This window comes from Rhinatrema bivittatum, chromosome 2, assembly GCF_901001135.1.
Source record: "Rhinatrema bivittatum chromosome 2, aRhiBiv1.1, whole genome shotgun sequence".
Lineage (NCBI taxonomy): Eukaryota > Metazoa > Chordata > Amphibia > Gymnophiona > Rhinatrematidae > Rhinatrema > Rhinatrema bivittatum.
This window is the reverse complement of record NC_042616.1, coordinates 721,532,972-721,555,838: the sequence shown is the minus strand read 5'-3', so window position 1 is coordinate 721,555,838 and position 22,867 is coordinate 721,532,972. Positions and strand designations below refer to the sequence as shown.

The 22,867-nt window shown below is 43.2% G+C and overlaps 1 protein-coding gene across 6 annotated transcripts in view; it reads left to right on the top strand.

The window, feature by feature from the left end:
• The window catches only part of SNX31 (sorting nexin 31), a 159,003-nt gene that overhangs the window by 58,242 nt on the left and 77,894 nt on the right, over positions 1–22,867 (top strand). For all 6 annotated transcript variants that reach the window (XM_029591811.1, XM_029591807.1, XM_029591809.1 and 3 more), the window contains 3 exons: positions 8,408–8,518; positions 15,588–15,678; positions 21,411–21,498. In XM_029591811.1, the coding sequence (XP_029447671.1) occupies positions 8,408–8,518; positions 15,588–15,678; positions 21,411–21,498 (290 nt within the window). The remainder of the gene's footprint in view (positions 1–8,407; positions 8,519–15,587; positions 15,679–21,410; positions 21,499–22,867) is intronic.

Sequence of the window (22,867 nt, the reverse complement as noted above, 5' to 3'; positions counted from 1 at the left end):
TCCATCTGAATCCACTAAGAAAAACGAAATTATTAGGTAATTTCTCCATTATCAGTCTGACTGGCCCATGTGACACTTGCTGGCTTGTAAAGATCCTTTATTCAAGAGATACACATCAATGTTGGACAACTTGAATCATGCTCATAGTACTGGGGGGGGGGGGGGGGAGGCCAACATAAGTAGTAAGGCAGCATTACCATATAGGAGAGGGATGCAGAACTCTCGTCTTTGAATGCAGCAAACAGGTCTGCTTTCAGGATTGCATAATGGATATTTCTGTGATATACTTATGGCCACTCATTCAGCCCTTTCGGATCACCTCCAGGCTCTGAATTTGGCTGTGCCTTTCTTTGTCTCTTCCTGTCTTGGTGTCTGGATTGGATTATTGTAATTCTGTCTGCTTGGGCCTTCTTTTCAGTACAATTAGAGCTCCCCAAGTAGTTCAGAATGCAGCTGCTCAGGTTCTAGCCAGGGCACAGTTGCATCATCACATAACTCAAGTATTAGTCAAATTGGTTACCGATTACATGGCAGATTAAAAATAAGGTAGCCACTTTAGTTCACAAGGCTCTGAATTAAGTCCTTATGTACATTGCTTTGGTGCTAAAAAAAAACAAAAGAAAACCCAAAAATCTATCGACCAGTGCATACATTATGCTATAGCAGTCAAGGTTGACTGGAGATTCCTTCATTTGTGTGAGGCATGAGAAAGGGCTTTCTCAGTAGCTGGATCCACTTTTGTAGAATGCACTTCCAGCTAATCTTTGATTAATAACAGTGCCATAAGACATTTTAAAAATCATTTGAAAATATTTTTCTTTCAACAAGCTTACTAGGCTGGTGGTCAGCAGTAGTCAGGCTCTTGTCTTTTGATTAAAGGGTGATGGATGATCATGGTTTTTATTTGTTGAGGTTTTGTTTTTAATTATGAGTATTCTCTGTAATTCACAACGAACTGGAATGAGTGAAAAATACATTTTTTTTGTTATTGTTAATAATAATAATAATAATAATATCCTCTGCCTCGAATGTGTCTGAAGCAATGGTCCCAATAGGAGCTCCCAGGCTTCCATTCTGGGCTTCTTTAGGCTTCCTCTGATCAGGTCCCTGCCTCTACTGTCCCCTTGATCCACTTTGCTGGCTATAAACCTGTTCAGCAGCACCTCTGTCTGCTTTTGTATATTTCCTAGTGGAGCATGATCTGAATTCCTCTATCTGCCTTTTCTAGGCCTGACAGTGAGTGGAGTCCTCTGCTGGAGGGTGGAGTCTGGTTCCTCCATTTCCCTAAGATCCTCCCAGGGCTTATATTTTGTGTTTATACTGTCACCCTGTGGTTGTATTGATTGATTTTTGTGTATCTTCCAGCATAGTTATAATATTCAATCTCATAGGTCATGAAAGCTGTGCACTATAGGGCATTTGCCTTATTGTGTGGGGGGGGACCCTCTGTTTTCCATGTCCTAACTCAGGATGTAACCTTTACCCCAATTGCTCATCCCTAGAGGCAGGTAGAAGAACATTATAGGGAATCCGTTTTTCACTGAGAGAATTATCCATTTCACATGTAATCTCTGCTTGCAGTTGGCATTAGTACAGGGGCACACAGGGTTCTTGGGGTCATTATCCACTTCACTCACACAATCACACAATTCTCTTGGGCCTCAGGGCCGTGTTCTTTTCTGGTGGAGAGGAGGAATCTCTCCTCCAAGGCCCAAAGTAGCAGGAGTGAACTAGTTCTGAAACCTGGGAGAGATGTCAGTCTTTCTTTCTGCATTGTGAGGATGTGAGTGCCAACAAAATACTCAGGAGCTTCTGAGTGTCCAAAAATAAAGCTTTTCTTGAAAATGTTCTTAGATAGTAAAATGGCACAGTTCACTTCCATTCTTGGCACAGCCAATGGAATTTACATGTCTTAATCCCTTCTCTGTCTGTGCAAGGGTCTCTGAATGTCAAGGCCAGTGGAACGCTTACTCTCCAGGGAGTGGAAAAAAAAAACAAGGTACCTTAGTGAATGGGAGTACCCTTGTTGGGTAGGAAAAACCCCTTTCAAAATCTGGCGTAAAATGTAGGAACTCAGATTTTGCACAGAATCCCACAAATTCTCTCCTAGAGTAAAGACTCCTGAAGGGGGGAGTCCTCAGAAGACAGGGGTGGATTGGCCTTTCGGGGGGTCGGGCATCCCCCAGTGGGCCGGTCGCTCTAGTCACGTGGTCTGCTGAGCGCGGCTGTGACAGAGTGATATCTCCTGGGCCGGCTGGGGGGGCAAATCCCCAGGCCGGTCGTCATCAGGAATCCGCCCCTGTCAGAAGGTCTCATTTGGTTTTTCTCGTAGTTCTCCAGAATGTATATCCAGACCTTTCTGGAGACAGCAAAACTTCCACCCAGATCTTCAAACCAAAAATCTTTCCTCAGTTGAGTCGAAATACTGGAATTTGCTTGCAGCAGGTCCCTACCATGCCTCTTGTCCCTGAAATGGGTGGAGAGGGGCAGGTCTTCCCTATCCTGGCCCACCCAAAAAGCGACTTCCCTGTAATCTCTCTTCAGATTATAGGGAATTCTTGACAGGACCCCCCCCCCCCCCAAACAGGAGGGTCTGACAAGAATTCCTCAACACAGGCAAAAATCCTAAAACAACCTGTAGGATAACCCAGCCAGTCAAGGAGTAGACTGAAAAGAGCAGCTCCCCAACCTTTTCTCCTAGAAATGTAGGCTGGAGAGCCTGGGTCCCAGAAGTAGGCCAAAAATCAACCTAGGAAAAACCTACATATGGGGTTTACTTTATCCTTTTACTTTTTCACTGCTCCAGTCTACTTTGACCTCAGTCCAGAGTTGGTGACCTTATATATAATTTCAAAATTCAAGTTCTTGCACTATTGCAGGCTGCTTTTATAATACCGTGGACCAGCCATTCCAGCAACCTCAAGGGAGGAGCTGTTCAAAACGGTGCCTTCCCTTTCCCTACTGCTCCCTCTCCTGGCCTAGCTCAAAAGGGTAAGAACTAGGGCCATATTTCATAATGAATCCCAGAGAGTCATTACACACACAAGCTCTGAACTGAGCCTGCAGCTCCAACCTCTGAGACATCAAAGAAAGTGTTGTCTCTCTTTATTGATTCAACTATTTATTCAAAGATCATATTACATCTTTGATACATTTAAGAGACTTTTGTTCCAGTTACTCTTGCCTCCATTTCATCTTCCAGTTGTATCTTGAATATTTATGGAATTTGAGTTGAATGGGCGTTACTATGATGACTACTAATAATAATCACTTCTATATTGCTGCTCGATGTATGCAGTTCTGTTAAAAAAAAAAAAAAAACATGCAAGGCAGTCCCTTTTCTGTAGAGCTTATAATCTAATAAAGGATAACAGACAGGGCATAGTTGTGCAAGGAAGACAGAATACATTTGTGGTATTGGTTCTGGTTGTCTGATCAATTGATATTTGTAGCTTGCCAGGTTTTGATACAGAGATGTTTAAATAAATATTTGAGCCAAAAGTTGGGCATTCTACTGGGGTCGGAGCTCTTTTTAACCTGGTTTCCTGCTCTTTTGTTATTTCAGGCCATTCCATAGTTTTGATGTTTTTTCCTTTTCCATGTTCTCCTATTCGCAGGATAGCCATCCTGTTTCTATTGTGCTCTACCCCAATTTCAGAAAGCAGCTGAAAGCCTGATTCTTCTGCCAAGTGTTTAAGGGGTGATACGACTGATGGGCTGGGCAGGTCAGGGCATGTATGGTTTGCCTAACTCCAGACTTCAGGTCTCTACGGTATTCCTTGTCCACTATGTAAAAGTTTGCATTTATTTGTTTGTTTGTTTGTTTGATTTTATATACAGACATTCGATCGAGATTTCACATCGGTTTACATGTAACTGAACATAAGGCAGAAGCTGCTTATTTTACATTGTAACTTTAATAATTAGATTTACATTGTAACTTTAATAATTTAGAAATAAGGAAATACGTAGTAACTTAGCAGATAAATGGCATAATTTTGAGAAATAACATTTGGCATGACATGTGACTTGGAGAAAATAAAGGCGGGATGGGGTAACATAGAGGATTAGATATGTATCAGTTATTTACAAGGGTGACCACCGGGTGGGTTGACGGTGGGCTGCAGAGCAGGGGAGGGGGCCTAGGCAGGGGGGGCTGTGTCTGGTCGGAAGGCTTTTAGGAAGAGCCAGGTTTTGAGGTGGTGTTTGAAGATTTGAGTAGAAGGTTCATTTCTGAGGAGGGGTGGATGGGAGTTCCATAGCGTGGGGCCGGCTTCAGAAATGGCTCGTTTTCGGGTAGAGGTGAGGTGCGCTATTTGGAGTTGGGGACGGTGAGGAGCCCAGAGTTCGACGATCTGAGGTTTCTGTGTGGGGTGTAAGGGAGTATGGCAGAGTTTAACCAGTTCATCGAATTGTTGTTTATTTTTTTTATGGATGAGGGCGAGGATTTTGTATTTCGATTCTTTGGCTGATGGGTAGCCAATGTAGCTCTTTGAGGGTGGGGGTGATGTGATCGCATTTCTTGGTGTTTGTGATGGATCTAGCGGTGGCGTTTTGTAGTACCTGAAGGGATCTGATGGATGCTGGGGACAAGGTTGTTTGTATGTCTACCTATAATAAAGATTAAAGTTGCCTTGCACCTGTGTCCCTGGTATGCAAATTGAGCTCTGCCCCTCCTTCCCTCCCCTGTACGCTCTAGATCCTCCTCTCTCTGTACTCTTCAGCACTTTCCCACTCTCTAGCTCTGCTCTCTCTCTGTGTTTTGTCCAATCCACTCTCCACCACTACACATGGAAACTGGTTGTACTCTCCAGCTCCGCCTGTTTCTCTCTTAGTCAGTTCACTCTCTACTACCATATGGTGCAACTCAGCTGAGCATGCGCACTCTATAACCTCACATCTCAATTACTCACCACACTTCACAGTATTTCTTTGTCCTTGGACAGACTTTTATTACTAGCATAATATATTTGTATTTCACTATAACTTATTTTACATATTTATTTATGCATATTGCCATAATGTGTATGACTCAAGTCAGACAGCATAGCCAATTAGCCATAATGTGTGTGTATATAATATAACATAATGGAGTGAGAGTTTATATATCTCACAAATTAATTTCTTATATTTATGTTCTACACATGGGTATTACTTTATCCATTTGCTTTTTCACTGCTCCAGTCTACCTTGACCTCAGTCCAATATTAGTGACCTTATAAATGTGCTGTGCCTCCTTATATCTTAATGTAAGTCCTTTATATGCTGAGCCTATTTTATCCTAATGTGAGATCATAAGATTCACCTTGGTGCCCAACATATTGCTAATCATTTTAACTTGCTGTACTCTGCCTTGAGTGATTCTCTTCAAAAAGATGATTGATAGACAGATAAATTTAATATATACATATAAATTAGGGGATACATTGGGAAGGTTTAGAGTTGCAGGAGGGAGAAGGAAGCTGGAGGAGTTTAGTTACTTGTTGCTGAGTCTGTGGAGGTAGAAGAAACCAGAAGACTGGAGAAGGGTGCAGTACCTATGGACACATCAGAGACCAAGACAAGTCTAGACATGGAGCTAGTTTTTGTGATTTAAAAGACTGCCTTTTCAGAGCACTGCTACAACTGAAGAAACTGTTAATTGTGTCTCTCTGGGAGGAGGGGTAGAGAAAGAAGCAGTGAGATACTCGGCTAGCCTTTGCTATGAGTTTTTGGATTGCTGAATGAACAGGGAAAAACTTGTTAACTCTAGGACTGAAGAAGGGCATTGCGGTCAGGTTAGTTGTTGATCACAGGTGAGCAGGGGTGGATTGCAGGAAAATCAGCCCGGGGGATTTTTTCAAAACCGGCCCACGGGGATCTGACTCCCTTGTGCATTTTCTCTATAGTACATGCATCAACATGCCAAGTCGACTCTGAAACCTGGCAGAATTAAGCCCAAATATTTACAAAACAAATTTCAAATTTTTTCTAAATAACTAAGAAATAGAGCATAGTCTAGATCAGCAATGAGTAAACAAAGCTGTAGACCCCCATTCCATCCATACAAATTTGTTGGGGCTACACCATAAGTCTGCTTAGTAGAATACCTCCCCTTAGTCACACATGTAGAACACAGACAGACCCTCACCAAATACAAAATGAAGAGATAAAGTATAAATAGAAACAAGCAGACAAAAACCGAACTTGAAGCTGCAACAAGCCAGACTCTTTATGGAATGGAAAAACAAATAGCATTCCTCACTAAACATCAAACAATAACATCAAGAAATATAAAGCATCAATCATAATAGTACAACCAAACTTATGAAAAGAATAAATATTTCAAAACAGCTGATGAAAAGATCATCCAATAATTACAAATATAGAACATTGTTTTTTCTAATTTCCAAAACATTGATAAAATATTTCAAGATAGCAGACACAGCAAACACCCCCCAATAATTAACATTAAAGCTAAAATAAATCCCCTGCTCTCCTTACCTGGGAACTTTAGATTCCAGTCACGCTAAGATTGTCATGGATTAGTAAGGGGTGGGAGATATGCACAACTTTCTTTTCTCTCTAACACACAATTTCATTCTCACATAAACTCCCTTATATTCTCTCACACGCTGTCTCTCATATATGCTCACTGGCTCACATGCTCTCTGTCACTCTCATGCTTATGTTCGCACACATGCTCACTGGCTCAATTACTCTCTCATAAACATGCTCACACACGTTCACTGACTCGTTCTTGCTCACACACAGGCCCACTGGCTTAAATAATCCTCTTGTTCAACATATGCTCACTCGTTCTTTCTCGCTCACAAATATGCTCTGGTAACCACAACAAGCCCAACTGTATTATGCAGTGCAACAATGGAAAAACAGAAACATAATCACAACTCACAAAACGTCAAGCAATAAAATCGAGATATAAGGCGGCATTCATAATATTAAAACAATGAAAAGAATGAATATATCAAAACAGCTGACAAACATAGGAGACCAGTGCTACTTAGCTGGATAAGTAGGACTTGTGTGGTTAAGTAGCGGCTGTTGAATATACGCTTACGTTTAGTGGCTGCTGCTTAGCCACATAAGTCTCTTATATGGCTAAAAGGTTGGCTGCATAAGTTGTGGACAGGCAGTGGGTGGAATGACTTAGCCGCATAACTTATGCAACTAAATAGCAATGGGCATCATTTTCTAAAGTATCACAGGCCTGCGATACTTTAGGTAATGAGGGGCGGGGGCCGAAACGGGGGGGGGTGGTTCTGCGCTAGCCGGCAGCGATCGCACCGCCACGGTGCAATCGCTGCCGGTTTCGCACCCAATAGCGCCACCATAGAAGGTGTAGCTATTGGGCACAAAGTAGGACGCGAAAAGGCCATTACCTTTTCGTCGTCCGTGTTGTCTTCATGGAGTCGGCCCGGTGACGCCCCGACTCCTCCTCTTCCAGGGCCGACTCCGCCCCCGTCTTGGTATCGCACGCGATAAGAAACTTTTCTCGTGCGAAACGTCCCTTATCACATGCGATCCGTCTGGTAAATGACCCCTGAATGTAGTGTTTTGTGACACATTTTTTTGTGATTGTGATATAAAATTATTAATAAAGTTTTGTTGCCTCTCATGTACATGTGAGAACATAAGATATGCCATACTGGGTCAGACCAAGGGTCCATCAAGCCCAGCATCCTTTTTCCCAACAGTGGCCCTTCTTCAGTACTGTAGAGTAGCCAATAAGAACAAGATTTGAGGGGAGAGACAAGTGACAGTAATATAGTTGAATTGTAGAGATGAGTGCTAATTCAGGGACTGAAGTCCAGCACTATGTTTGTTTGGGGCAAGGGCAAAATGTATTTTAACTGTGCCGTAGAGGCACAGCATTTTTATTCACCTTCCTCTCAATTTCGACATGACAGCAGCCCTTTAGAAGAAAGCCAGACTCCTTTTGGCCTCTGTAGTTCTTTCCGCGGACTACACATGTAACTGTTTTTAAAGCACCTGCTCCTGTTGCCCTGCTCTGTGCAGATCGACATTCTGCATTCCTCTGGAAAGCCTTGCTGCTTTCAGTGGAGCACGGGCTCTGTTGAGCAAACTGGTGTCCAGCTGCAGGATAAAATCACCAAGAGGCCACATCCCACGTCAGCTATGACCCAGTTACAGTGCGGTGCTTCTCTCTTTTCACCCCCACCTGCAGGTGCCTGCCATCAGGCTATGCCCCCTATTTCTTCTGAGCACGTGCGTCTGGGGGATCCATTCCTAAACCTTCCCCACAATAACGCTATTCTGTGAGAGAAACGTGGAAGCTTAGCATTCAGACCTCATTCAAATGTGGACAAGGAAAAAAAAAAAAGTCTGCAGCACGGATCTTGATGTTGTCTTAGGATTTGTAACTCTGTGCTGTTGCTTTTCACAGGACACATTTCGGATCCTGACAGAAAAAACAAGCCTGAATGTTTATCTGGCAAATGGAAGAAAGATTGCAGTTGATATTCAGACATCGGACACCGCTGAAAGAGTGCTGGAGGTAACACGAGGCAATAAGAGCAGAAGGGCGGAGATGTTTAGGGAAAAGAGAGGATCACCACCTTGGTTTTTCTTGACTTGTAGATGAAATTACTTTTCTAAAACTTGTCTGACTGATGTACTTTTAAGAACTTCTAGTTTTTAAGTGTCCTTTTGAACTGACCTAGTTTCCATTATTTGTTGCGAGTCTGTTTTTGGCACATCCAAATTTACTTTCTTCAGAGCAGAAAGCTAAGGAGTCAAGCCATGAGATAGAAAGTCACTGCCTGGAAATTTAGGAGAAGGCCTTGACTTTTTTTTTTTTTTTTGGTCCTAGAAGGTGAGGTAACAAGGCTCAAGGCCCAGGGATAATGGTAACTTTTTTTCCAGATTTTAGATGCATAATAACGCAAAGCACAAAGCCTTGTACAAGTCAGTCTGGCAGAAGCTTCCTCCTGCAGCCCAGTTTTATGTCTGTAGGTTATATTTTGACTGTAGTTGGATGTAAGGGCAATACGGATCACACCGTGTTAATGCAGAGAAGGACATGGGGAGGACAGTGGCAATATTTAGGAATTAAGGTGATCTGTTTCAGTAGAAAAATTCAAATTGGGATTACATATATCTGAGAACTCTCCAGATTTCCTGCAGAGACTCAGGAAATTTGCATGGATCGATCGCTGGGTCTCGGGGAAAGCACTAAAAAAAAAAACCTCCAGGCCACTCTGTTTACTGCCCGCAGGCAGGGGAGGGGTAAGCATGGAGTGCACGCACTGCAGGTAGGATGTGGGGAGAACCTGCAGCTGTGATTCTAGGTGGGATTCAGCTGAGCACAGAGTGAGGGTGTACAAGTTTGTGAGCTGTGACTTTTATAAGGAGATGGGAGCAAGGAGAGTGCTGGGGTCAAGAAGGAAAATATATGCTGGGGTCATACCTGGAGAGGAGAAAAAGTGTTGGTGGTGGCAGAGAGATTAGCAGGGAGGGGGTAGAACAGAGAAAGTGGATGGGATGAGGGTGAAAGGGGAGTAATCTAAGGAAACATTTCTTTACAGAAAGTGTGGTGGTTGGATTGAAAAGCCTCCTCATGGATGTGCTGGAGTCAAGGACAGTATCTGAATTCAAGAAAGCATGGGATAAAGACAGAGGATCTCTTAGAGAATGGTAGGGATCCTAAAGCTGAGCAGTTGCTGTAGATGGGCAGACAAGATAGGTTGTCATGTTCTTCCTCCTCCCCAGATAATCAACAGCAATCTCAGGGTGACCACAACTCATAGGTTCCAACATATGGTATTATAGAAGCAAAAAGCATATTGTTTTCTTATAAAACTAATTCTTTTTGGAGGATGTGTGTAAGAGGCAATATAAATAAATAGCTTATATGCCCAACTTCCAGTGCTATTATGCTATATGCTTGCTACTTGCTGTTTTAGTCAGTTTTACTAAATTCTAATTTATTATATATTTATATCATTTTGAATATTATGAAATGTAATTTTATTTATTTATTTTTTACTTTTAATTACATGTTTGATTTTAAATGCTATGAATTGATGTTTAATTTTTTTAAATTTTGCTAATATGATTGTGGACCACCTAGGGTTTCCTTTCAAAAATGGTTCAATACAAAAATGTAAATAAAGAAAAATGTGGATGGCGAACACATTTTGGGGGAGAGATCTTTAAATCAGGCAGAGACATTTCAGCTTCAAAGTGAAACCAATATCTTTAAAAAAAAAATAAATAAATAAATTCAGGTTAGAGTTGCTTTCTAAATCTATCTTCTAACTATAATAAAGGGGAAAGTTGCCCCACACCTACATCGCTGGTATGCATATTGAGCTCTGCCCCTCTCCCTCCCTGTACTCTCCAACTCTGCTCCTCTCTCAGGCAGATGCAGAAAGGGGCATTCAGTCGAAACTAAAGCACCTTTTTGCCTGCACTTCATTGTGCATTTTCTGCATGCAAAACTTGCTCCCGACGTAGGAAAAGCAGAGTTGCTTACCTGTAATGTGTTCTCCGAGGACAGCAGGATGTTAGTCCTCACACATGGGTGACATCATCAGATGGAGCCCCGATGCAGAAAACTTATGTCAAGGTTTTTAGAACTTTGACTAAGCACACTGATCATGCCCAGCATGCCCTATACCACACATCCACTGGGGTCTCTCTTCAATATTGTACCAGAATTACGATTAAAATAAAATAATAGGAGAAAGCCAACTCTGCGGGGTGGGGTGGGTTTCGTGAGCACTAAGATCCTGCTGTCCTTGAAACACCTGTTATAGGTAAGCCAATCTGCTTTCTCCAAGGACATGTCACCCATATGTTGGTGAATCCGTAGGTACAGGCTGCTCCCCAACACAAAAAGGGGACCAACAGACACCTAGGCACAACAACACCGGTTCTGTTGGTAACAGAGGGGGAGACAGCCTGAGCCCAAATAACTTGCCCTAGGTTGGGAGACTTGGGTTCTACACCTCAAACAGGTTCCGAAGGACAGACTGGTCAAACTTACTGTTGCGTTGGCCATCCCTATCCAGACAGTAATGGGATGTGTATGTGTGGAGAGAACTCCATGTCACAGCCTTGCAGATCTCCATGGGAACTGCTTGCAAATGGGCCACCAATGCTGCCATTGCTCTGAAGAATGAGCCTTCACATGACCCCAAGATATATTCCTGCCTGGGCATAACAGAAGGAGATGCAATCTAGCTAATTGGATAATGTCTGTTTGGCAATGGCAATGCCCAACCTGTGTCAAAAGAAACACAAAGTTGGGTGGACTGTCTATTTATTAGTGATGAGCTTCGTTTTTTACTACCGGGTCGTTTTTTGAGTCTGACGCTTCGGGGTAAAGTTCGGTTTTCCTCTGTTAGTTTTTTATTCGTTTGTCAAAAAAACTGAGAGAAAACAAAATCAGCTCAAAAAATGACGCAGGAAAACGAAGCTAAAAAAACCCCACCCCAAGCATTAAAACTTACTATAAAACATTAAATACAAACCCCCCCCCCCACCATACCGATCCCTCCCCAAGACTTACCAACATCCCTGGTGGTCCAGCAGGGTCCCGCGAGCGATTTGTTCCTCCGTGCCCGGCATGCCTGCCTCGCTCGCTCAGGCCTCCAGACCCCCCCAAGCTGACAAAAGTCCCTGGGGGTCCAGCAGGGGTCTCAGAGTGATCTCATGCCCTCGGGCTGTCGGCCATTCATCAGCCCCTTGTCACATGGTAGGAGCAAAGTCTATCAGCGCCTCCTGAGCACCTCCTGACCCCCCCCCCCAAGACTTGCCAAAAGTCCCTGGGGGTCCAGCGAGGGTCCGGGAGCGATCTCGTCGTCTGCTGCCAGTAATCAAAATGGCGCCGATAGCCTTTGCCCATACTATGTCACAGGGGCTACCGGTGCCATTGGTCAGCCCCTGTCACATGGTAGGAGGACAAGATGGTGCCGATGGCCATGTGACAGGGGCTGACCAATGGCACCGGTAGCCCCTGTGACATAGTAATTCAGAGGCTATTGGCGCCATTCTGAACGAGGCAGGCACACCGGGCACGGAGGGACAAATCGCTCGCGGGACCCCGCTGGACCACCAGGGATGTTAGTATGTCTTGGGGAGGGATTGGGATGGTGGGGGGGGGTTGTATTATAGTTAATTGTAATGCTTGGGGTGGTTTTTAATTTAAAAAAAAAAATAATAAAATGTGCCCCTCTCCCCATACAAACCCGAAAAACGGAAAAATCAGTTTTGGGGTTAAGGGCCCACGACGAATTAGGCAATTTTGTTGAAATTGCCTAATTCGTGATAAATGAACCACATCTCTACTGTCTATGAGCCTCAGTCCACTCCAGATAGAAGGCTAAGGCTCACTTGCATTCCAAACTGTGCAGTTCTCGTTCGCTGGACTGTGGGCATTGGCGAAAACCAGACATGGCCCTGACTGGTCATAAGCCAAAAGTGGTGGTGGGGATATTGATGGCCAGCGGGCACCGAAGCACCACCAACTTGGGGGGAAATAGACCATGAAAGGAAGCTTACCCGAAACACCGAAAACCCTGACTTAGGGGACACTACAGGAAGGTGCCAAGAAGGACCCGGAGAAGGCTTGAAGTAAAAATCGCAAAGAGCAAACGTTTTTCCCAAGGCAACAAACAGCCAAAATGAGCTCAATCACACCTCGAGGCTTACAGCTCCATGGAAAAAAAGACTGAAGATGGACCCTGCGTGGACGTGTGGTATAAGGCATGCTGTTCATGCTCAGAATGCCTAGTCAAAGTTTCTAGAAACTTTGACCCAAGTTTTCCACATCGGGGCTCATCTGATGTCTCCCACGTGTGAGGACTGCCATCCCGCTTGTCCTCAGAGAATGTGCGTTCCTAATTGGGAGAACTGATTAGTGCCCTAGCATGGAAATCCCATGCAAATGAGGGTATTAATCAGTACCCCTGATCAGGCCACATTATTTTTAGAGCTGGAAATTTAACTCCAGATCAGAGTTAAAAACATTAAAAAAAATGTCTGCGGTTAAATACAGACTTATCCAGCTAAGTAGCGGCTGCCACCACTTACCCGGATAAGTATCAACTTATCCGTCTATCTGGCAGATGCTTCCTTCTGCCATATAGATGGATAAATCTGTATTTATCCGGCTAAGTGGCAGCTGTCATGAACAGCTCCCTTCTCCCCTTCTGAGTTATGTGCATTTGGTCAATGCCAAATGCACATTTTAAAGTTTTTGTGCTTTTTTTTTTTTTTTTTAACTCCTGATGCATTAGCATATCATTAGCTTACTGCATTTGGAGTTAATTTTTTTTTTAACCTTTGTTAAAAAATGTGTGCAGGAAATAGCGCACAGTTTTTAATGCTCGGATTATTGTATTTACCTGTCTGTGTGGGAATTGAGCTCCGCCCCTCTTTTTCCCTGTACTCTTCAGCTTCACCCCTCTCTTTTTGTATTCTCTAATCCACTCTCTTCTACCACATATGGAAATTGACTCTGCCCCTCTCTGGCTATGCCCTCCAGCTCTGCCCCTCTTTCTGAAGTGTCAATCCACTCTCTACTACCACACAGTGCATCCGAGCTCCGCCTGCTCTCTCTACTACCACACATCTCAATTACGCACTTCCTATACTTCGCAGTATTTCCACATCCTTGGATGGGCTTTTAATACTAGTGTAAGTATATTTAGTTCACAAAGGTCTCTCAAATCTTGGTCTGGCATGTGTTGGATTGCTTTGGGTTTTAAAGGTTTTTTTCCTTGCAAAATTCACAGGGTATATACTTACATAAATCTTTTCAAAACCGTGGCAGCCCCTGTTGGTTTGAGATGTTCATGTTTAAGATGAAACTAGTAACACTTACTGTCAAGGGCACTATTGATGTTATAAAATGGACTTTAATTTTATAATTGGTTTTCTTACTTTTTTTTTTTTTTAATTGGCACCTTAGAGGCCAAATTCATCAGACTTCTAATATAGGTTTAATTTATTTATTTGGTTTTACAACTTGTCTCCTTGTACAACTATTCCCTAGGTGACATAAAATACAATCATAAGTATCAACTAACAATTCCAGTGAACATTCATAAAACATAAAACCAAAATGCAATAGACAGATGAACAATATATCAAACAAATCAAAATAAACATCAAATCAAAATAAACATCAAAATCAGTTCAAAATTATAAAATTAAGTTGTTACCGTAACCCCCTTTTTCCGGGTTCCCCCAGAAATAGGCAAAGGGCCATCCTCAGATGCTGCAGAAGAAAACTTGGCCATGACTCAGGATTCTTCTATGGGAGTTAGCAATGCTGTAACATAGTAATGATGGCAGAAAAGACCAGATGGCCCATCCAGTCTGCCCAGCAAGCTTCTTTTGGTAGTATCTGCCGTTCCGTGCAGGATACCATATTTATCTCAAGGGTAGTAACTGCCGCTCTGTGATAAGAGTAGGAGTATTTACAATCAATCAAAACCAACTGTCAAACCCATAAATTGTTAGCAACATGTTTACTGGGTGAGGATCCTTCTTGATAATTCAGACAATATTGCTTGATGTTCTTTGCTTTGGGACTTGGCTGTAGAAGCTGTCCTGTGCTTTTTCCTTTGTCTGCATGTCCGTACCCCAAACCATAAAAGTCAGGGCTCATGTTGGTTGTTGCCTGTATCCAGTTCCAGTTCCCCCCTCCCTGCCATAAAGCCCATATCACAGTATTACAAGAAACAATTTCATACATCAAATTGTCTTCCAAATCAAAGCAATACTTTACGATAGTAAAAGTCACGAAAAGCAGTTCAAAAATAGAAAAGTACAGGAAAACAGCTCTTCGCATTGTATTCAAATGGTAGACTATCTCAATCGGTCAGAAGAAAAAAAAAATGAAATCGCAAGAAATGAATTTCTCAGACTGCTTGAGTAATAAGTGTGGGAATTGTGACCTCCTCTGCCACCTATGGGCTGCTTCTCCCTTATGATCTCACCCAAATGGAATTTGAAATCCTCTTTCCCATACTTGGATACCTCGATAGTGAACACTACAGTAAGGACAAGTTTCTATCCCTAGGACCTGGGAATATTTACCTTCCTATGTACTGCTCTCAAATTGGTTGAAGGAGGGAAATGTGAGTTTTGAATGGAAAGGAAAGGTAAACTAGCCTTCCCCTTCCAGGAGTCCTGGAGCGTGATAGCCACTTGCTGTCTTTCCCTTACTCTTCTGGTCGATGCTGCTCCCAGTGCCTCTTGGAGAGACTTGTGTACATCCCTTTTGGGATGCACCATGAAAATCAAATAAACGTTCTACACCCTGGAGCCTCCCATTGCTGGACTTTTCCTCACTTTACCCTATTAAGGCTTTGAAAGCCTTACATCATTTAAGATCATCAGCGAGGACCAGCATTAACAAGCCCAAAATTTAGAAATGCTACATGTTAATACCTGCTGTTTAGTGTTAACATTCACTATCTCAATATCCGTCATCGGACTGCTCTGCAGTTACATCTCTAGAATAATTTATTCAAAGCTGTTTAAACTGCAGGTACATCACTACTATAAAGACCCTAATGTATGCTTACATATTGTTTTATTCTTTGCTTTAGGTTGTATTCTACCAGCTGGAAATATCCAGAGATCTGGCTGGTTATTTCAGCTTGTTTGTCATCCAGGATGGCAGCAATGGTGATTTCTCTGGTAAGAGCAGTACAAGGCATTGAACCTTTCCAACCATTCATGAAATAGAACTAGGGGTAGGGCCTGAAGGGCTTGGCCACTAAATGTTGCATTGGCCCGACTACAGTTAAGAGGCTTTCCACCTCGTGTATCAGTGAGAACAACAAGATTGTCAGGACAGCTCTGGCTGCGTGGGGGGGAGAACCACTGCATCATTCCAAAGGAGGTTAATTTGTAGTTTTCCACAGAATAAAATCTTTAATATAGATAAGAAAAAATATTGGGTATGTTTAATGTTGATATAGTTATGTTTCAGATCAATTAAATGTACTTAATTGTACTTATAGGTTTACATACCCCTGGCAGAATTTGTAAGAGTGTAACATTTTAAGAAAACATGAGTGATTATACAAAACACGTCTGTTTATAATGTGTCTAAAATTAAAACTATTATGCATCTTAGAATAGCACAATCATTAAACAAACCATAGCAATAAGGGAAATAATAAAATGGTCCTGTTCAAAAGATTGCATACCCTTGAATGTTTGGGTTGATAATACACACTCAAGTTGACACACACAGGTTGAAATGGCAATGAAGGGTAGGTATCCACACCTGTGCCTCGTTTGATTGTAATTAGTGCCTATGTATAAATAGGCAATGAGTTTCTTAGCTCTTGAGAAATCCTTGTGCATTTCATCCAGGGCTGCCCTGACTTTAGTTACTGAAGCATGGGGAAAGCAAAATAACTGTTGAAGGATCTGCGAGCAAAAGTAGTTCAACTTTATAAATCAAGAAAAGATTTGAAAATGCGAATTGGTACTGTTCAAACTCTTATCAAGAAGGGGAAAATAATGAGTTCTGTTAATGCCAAGGTAGACTAAGAAAGATTTCAGACACAACTGCCAGGAAAATGTATCAGGATGCAAAGAAAAACCCACAAACAACTTTTACTGAAATACAGACTTCTCTGAAACAAAGTGGTGTGAGTGTTTCAGCGTGCACAATAAGGAGATACTTGAACAAAAATGGGCCTTATGATAGAGTTGCCAGAAAAAAGCCATTGCTACACCAATGCAATAAGAACATAAGAAATTGCCATGCTGGGTCAGACCAAGGGTCCATCAAACCCAGCATCCTGTTTCCAACAGAGGCCAAAACCAGGCCAAAAGAACCTGGCAATTACCCAAACACTAAGAAGATCCCATGCTACTGATGCAATTAATAGCAGTGGCTATTCCCTAAGTAAAATTGATTAATAGCCATTAATGGACTTCTCCTCCAAGAACTTATCCAAACCTTTTTTGAACCCAGATACACTAACTGCACTAACCACATCCTCTGGCAACAAATTCCAGAGCTTTATTGTGCGTTGAGTGAAAAAGAATTTTCTCCGATTAGTCTTAAATGTGCTACTTGCTAACTTCATGGAATGCCCCCTAGTCCTTCTATTATTCGAAAGTGAAAATAACCGAGTCACATCTACTCGTTCAAGACCTCTCATGATCTTAAAGACCTCTATCATATCCCCCCACAACCGTCTCTTCTCCAAGCTGAACAGCCCTAACCTCTTCAGCCTTTCCTCATAGGGAAGCTGTTCCATCCCCTTTATCATTTTAGTTGCCCTTCTCTGTACCTTCTCCATCGCAACTATATCTTTTTTGAGATGCGGCGACCAGAATTGTACACAGTATTCAAGGTGTGGTCTCACCATGGAGCGATATAGAGGCATTATGACATTTTCCGTTCTATTAACCATTCCTTTCCTAATGATTCCTAACGTTCTATTTGCTTTTTTGACTGCTGCAGCACACTGAGCTGACGATTTTAAAGTATTATCCACTATGATGCCTAGATCTTTTTCCTGGGTGGTAGCTGCTAATATGGAACCTAACATCGTGTAACTACAGCAACGGTTATTTTTCCCTATATGCAACACCTTGCACTTGTCCACATTAAATTTCATCTGCCATTTGGATGCCCAATCTTCAAGTCTTGCAAGGTCCTCCTGCAATGTATCACAGTCTGCTTGTGATTTAACTACTCTGAATAATTTTGTATCATCTGCAAATTTGATAACCTCACTCGTCGTATTCCTTTCCAGATCATTTATATATATATTGAAAAGCACCGGTCCAAGTACAGATCCCTGAGGCACTCCACTGTTTACCCTTTTCCACTGAGAAAATTGACCATTTAATCCTACTCTCTGTTTCCTGTCTTTTAACCAGCTTGTAATCCACGAAAGGACATCGCCTCCTATCCCATGACTCTTTAGTTTTCGTAGAAGCCTCTCATGAGGGACTTTGTCAAACGCCTTCTGAAAATCCAAATACACTACATCTACCGGTTCACCTTTATCCACATGTTTATTAACCCCTTCAAAAAAATGAAGCAGATTTGTTAGGCAAGACTTCCCTTGGGTAAATCCATGTTGACTATGTTCCATTAAATCATGTCTTTCTATATGCTTTACAATTTTGTTCTTGAGAATAGTTTCCACTATTTTTCCCAGCACTGAAGTCAGGCTCACTGGTCTATAGTTACCTGGATCACCCCTGGAGCCTTTTTTAAATATTGGGGTTACATTGGCCACCCTCCAGTCTTCAGGTACAATGGATGATTTTAATGATAGATTACAAATTTTAACTAATAGATCAGAAATTTCATTTTTGAGTTCCTTCAGAACCCTAGGATGCATACCATCCGGTCCAGGTGATTTGTTACTCTTTAGTTTGTCAATCTGGCCTACTACATCTTCCAGGTTCAGTGATTTCATTCAGTTCGTCTGACTCATCACCCCTGAAAACCATCTCCGGAACTGGTATCTCCCCAACAACCTCATTAGTAAACACGGAGGCAAAGAATTCATTTAGTCTTTTTGCAATGGCCTTATCTTCCCTAAGAGCCCCTTTAACCCTTCTGTCATCTAATGGTCCAACAGACTCCCTCACAGGTTTCTTGCTATGGATGGCCAAAAGTTCCTGGAGGTCCAGCGGGGGTCAGGGAGCGATTTCCCGCCGCGAATCGTTTTCGTACGGAAAATGGCGCCGGCAGGAGATCGACTGCAGGAGGTCGTTCAGCGAGGCGCCGGAAACCCTCGCTGAACGACCTCCTGCAGTCGATCTCCTGCCGGCGCCATTTTCCGTACGAAAACGATTCGCGGCGGGAAATCGCTCCCTGACCCCCGCTGGACCTCCAGGAACTTTTGGCCAGCTTGGGGGGGGCCTCCTGACCCCCACAAGACTTGCCAAAAGTCCAGCGGGGGTCCGGAAGGACCTCCTGCCGTCCAATCGTGTTTGTCTATGGCCGCCGCCATTTTTCGGCGCCATTTTGGAAAATGGCGCCGGCTGAAGACAACAAGATTCAGTAGCAGGAGCCCGTTCCGGACCGCTGCCGTTCCGGACCGCCACTGGACCTGCAGGTTATTTAAGTCATTTGGGTGGGGGATTTAATTTAAAGGGTCGGGGGTGGGTTTTAGGGGGTTTTAATGTGCCGGTTTTGCGATTTTACGTTTTTTCGATTTTTCACGATTTTTCACGATATTTTACCCCCCCAAACGGCAACAATACGATTCCCTCCCCCTCCCAGCCGAAATCGATCGTTAAGACGATCGAGGACACGATTCACATCTCTATTAAGAATGGCTTTGTGGGTGATTACTAAAAGCTTGTATAGGATTCTGAATTTGACTGGGAGCCAATGGAGCTTCTTAAGGATTGGTGTTATGTGGTCCCTTTTGTTAGACTTTGAGAGTATCCTTGCAGTTGCATTCTGAAGCAACTGGAGAGGTTTAATGGAGTTGTCTGGAAGGCCTTGAAGAAGAGCATTGCAGTAATCGATTTTTGAAAAAATGATCACTTGTAAGACATATAGATTCTACTGAGCATTTAGTCTCTTGTATGATCTTTATCCTGTTGGACTCTATACCCTCCCGGACATAAAGTGCCACACCCCCACCAAGTTGATCCTCCCTATCATTGCGATATAATTTGTACCCTGATATAGCACTGTCCCATTGGTTATCCTCCTTCCACCAAGTCTCTGTGATGCTAATTATGTCAATCTCATCATTTATTTATTTATTTAATTTCTTTTACTATACCGATGCTCAAGACTAGGTCTTATCGTACCGTTTGCTGCTATACACTGTAACTCTCCCATCTTAGTACTTAGACTTCTGGCATTGGCATACAGACATTTCAAAGTGTGTTTTTTGCTTGTTTTAACAACCTGTTTTTCAGTTGTTTGGGATAATTCGGAAATCATTAGCTTTGGTGATTTTTTACATATAGGTATATGAACTATGTTTGCATTTAATGGAACCTCTCTGTTGGGATGCCCTAACTCTCCTGTTTCATTAGTATCTTTCAAGGATACATATCTCCGATCCATGCACTGCTGAGTGACTGTCGGCTTTCCCCCTTGTTCTAGTTTAAAAGCTGCTCTATCTCCTTTTTGAAAGTTAGTGCCAGCAGCTTAGTTCCACTCTGGTTAAGGTGGAACCCATCTTTTCGGAAAAGTCTCCCCTTTCCCCAAAAGTTTCTCCAGTTCCTTACAAAGCTGAATCCCTCTTCCCTGCACCATCGTCTCATCCACGCATTGAAACTCTGGAGCTCTGCCTGCCTCTGGGGACCTGCACGTGGAACAGGAAGCATTTCAGAGAATGCCACCCTAGAGGTTCTGGATTTCAGCTTCTCATGCCACAAAGCAGCCCTCTTACAATACGCCAAACACCACCTAGAGAAGCCTCAAAACTTCTGGAACAAAATAATCTGGAGTCATGAGAACAAAATTGAACTTTATGATCACAACCATAAACACTATGAAGAGAAGCACACCATCCCTGCCATGATGCATGGCGGTAGATCTCATCTGTTTTGAGGAGGAGGGGGGGTGAGAGCTACAGTGGCCCAGGGAATTTAGTCAAAATTAATGGTAGGATGAATGCAGCATCTTATCAGAAAACACCGGAGGAGCGTTTGCATTCATCAGCCAGGAAGCTGTGCATGGGGCGCACTTGGACTTTCCAATATGACAATGATCTGAAACAAGGCCAAGTCGACCCATCAATGGCTGCCGCAAAAGAAAGTGAAGGTTCTGGAGTGGCCATCACAGTCTCCTGACCTCAACATCATTGAGCCACTTTGGGAAGTTCATGCTAGACAACCAAGGAATTTACAGGATCTGGAGGCTTTTTGCCAAGAGGAATGGGGGCAGCTTTACCCCATGAGAAAATAAAGGGCCTCATTCAGAACTATCACAAAAGACTGCAAGCCGTCATTGATGCAAAAGGGGGCAATACATGATATTAAGAGCTAAGGGTATGCAAGCTTTTGAACAGGAACATTTTATTATTTCCCTTATTGCTATGGTTTGTTTAATGATTGTGCTAGTCTGTGATTCATAATAGTTTAATTTGAAACACATTAAAAATAAGATGATTTGTTGGATCATTTCATAAAATGTTACATATCTTATAAAGTCTGCCAGGGGTATGTAAATTTATGAGCATAACTATACTTGTCTCAAACACAATGAAGCAACAGCGAATGAGTTTATTATAGAATGCAGCAGATAAAAGCTAATCAAGTGCTAAGTTACTCGGTTGGGACAATTTACAATGTATTTCTTCAAAAGTACATGGTAGGAGGATCTAAATCTTTTTATTCTTTTCTCTTCTCTCCCCCCTCCCTCCAACCCTCCACCAGAAAGCATAAATATAACCTTTCTTTTCTTTACATTTTTGCAGTGATGAAAAGAGTGGTAGACTTTGAACTCCCATACGTGACTCTCTGGAGTATGAAAGCTGAGCAGTACAAGCTTGGAATCAGAAAGTGGTGAGCCAGAAGATGGCAATGAAAGATGCTGATTTATTTTATTGGGATTGGCTGTAATTTTAGCAAATGATGGATTTCCTAGAATAGGAATCTCTGGCAGGGTAGGTGGTGCAATGCTTTTTTTTTTTTTTTTTTTTTTAAATGCATTAGCCTTCCACCTCTGAATGCTATGTAGCAAGTCAGAATGTAGATGGAGAAATTACTACTTACCTGATAATTTCCTTTTCTTTAATGAAGACAGTTTAATACATACCAGTGGGTTATATATACCTCTACCAGCAGATGGAGATGGAGCAAAGCTGACATTACGGTATATATACCCCTGCACTGACATCAGCCCGCCAATATTCTCTGTAAAAGCCAACTATGGGCATCTAAACAATACGTGATCAAACAGTCAGTTAACAGAAAAACATTGAGGTCGGCCAAGGAGTGTAATATTACTGATCTAGGGACTGGATCTGACACTTATCAGTAATCCCCAGAAACGCAGCCACTCAGGATTATAGCACCACCATCCAGCAGCCAAGGCTGGGAAGGTGGATTAACCTGTCTTCATGTAAGAAAAGGAAATTATCAGGTAAGAAGTAATTTCTCATTTCTTAAAATTCAGACAGGTTAATCCACACCAGTGGGATGTACCAAAGCTGACGAACAGGGTGGAAGGCTGCCCATGGTTCAATCAACAATGCATGCGCAAAGGCTGCATCCTCTCAGGCTTGCACATCTAGGCAATAATCATCCATATCTCTCTCCCTGTCGAGAGTTGGCAGAGAATTGAGTGATTCAAGCAGTGGCGTAGCCACGGGTGGGCCTGGGTGGGCAGCTGCCCACCCAACTTAGACCCAGGCCCACCCAACTAGCACCGGAACTGCAAGGCTGTCGCGGGATCCCATCCCCGCGACAGCGAACAAGAGAACCCACGCCTCGCGCGCCATCACGGCACACGTGGGGAAGCGCTGTTGCGGCCGTATGGCCAACCGGTCTTCCTGTTCGGGGGGGGGGGGGGGAGTGGAAGCGCCGTGCGCAACTTCCGCTTCCTCCCCCCAATGCAGGAAGATCAGCTGCCTCTCCTGCTGCCACCCGTTCTCCTGCTATCTTCGGGTCAAACGGCCTGCCGAACCTCCTGTTTGGGGGAGCGGAAGCGCTGCGCACAGCTTCCGCTTTCTCCCCCAAAGCAGGAAGATCAGCTGCCTCTCCTGCCACCGGCCCTCCTGCTATCTTCTTCCGGCGTCGGGCCGTATGGTCCGCCGATCTTCCTGCTTGGGGGGGGGGGGGAGGGAGGAAGCGGGCGTTGTGCGCTGCGCTTCCGCTCCCCCCCCCCCCCCGACAGGAAGTTCGGCAGGCAGTACGGCCCGACGCCCGAAGA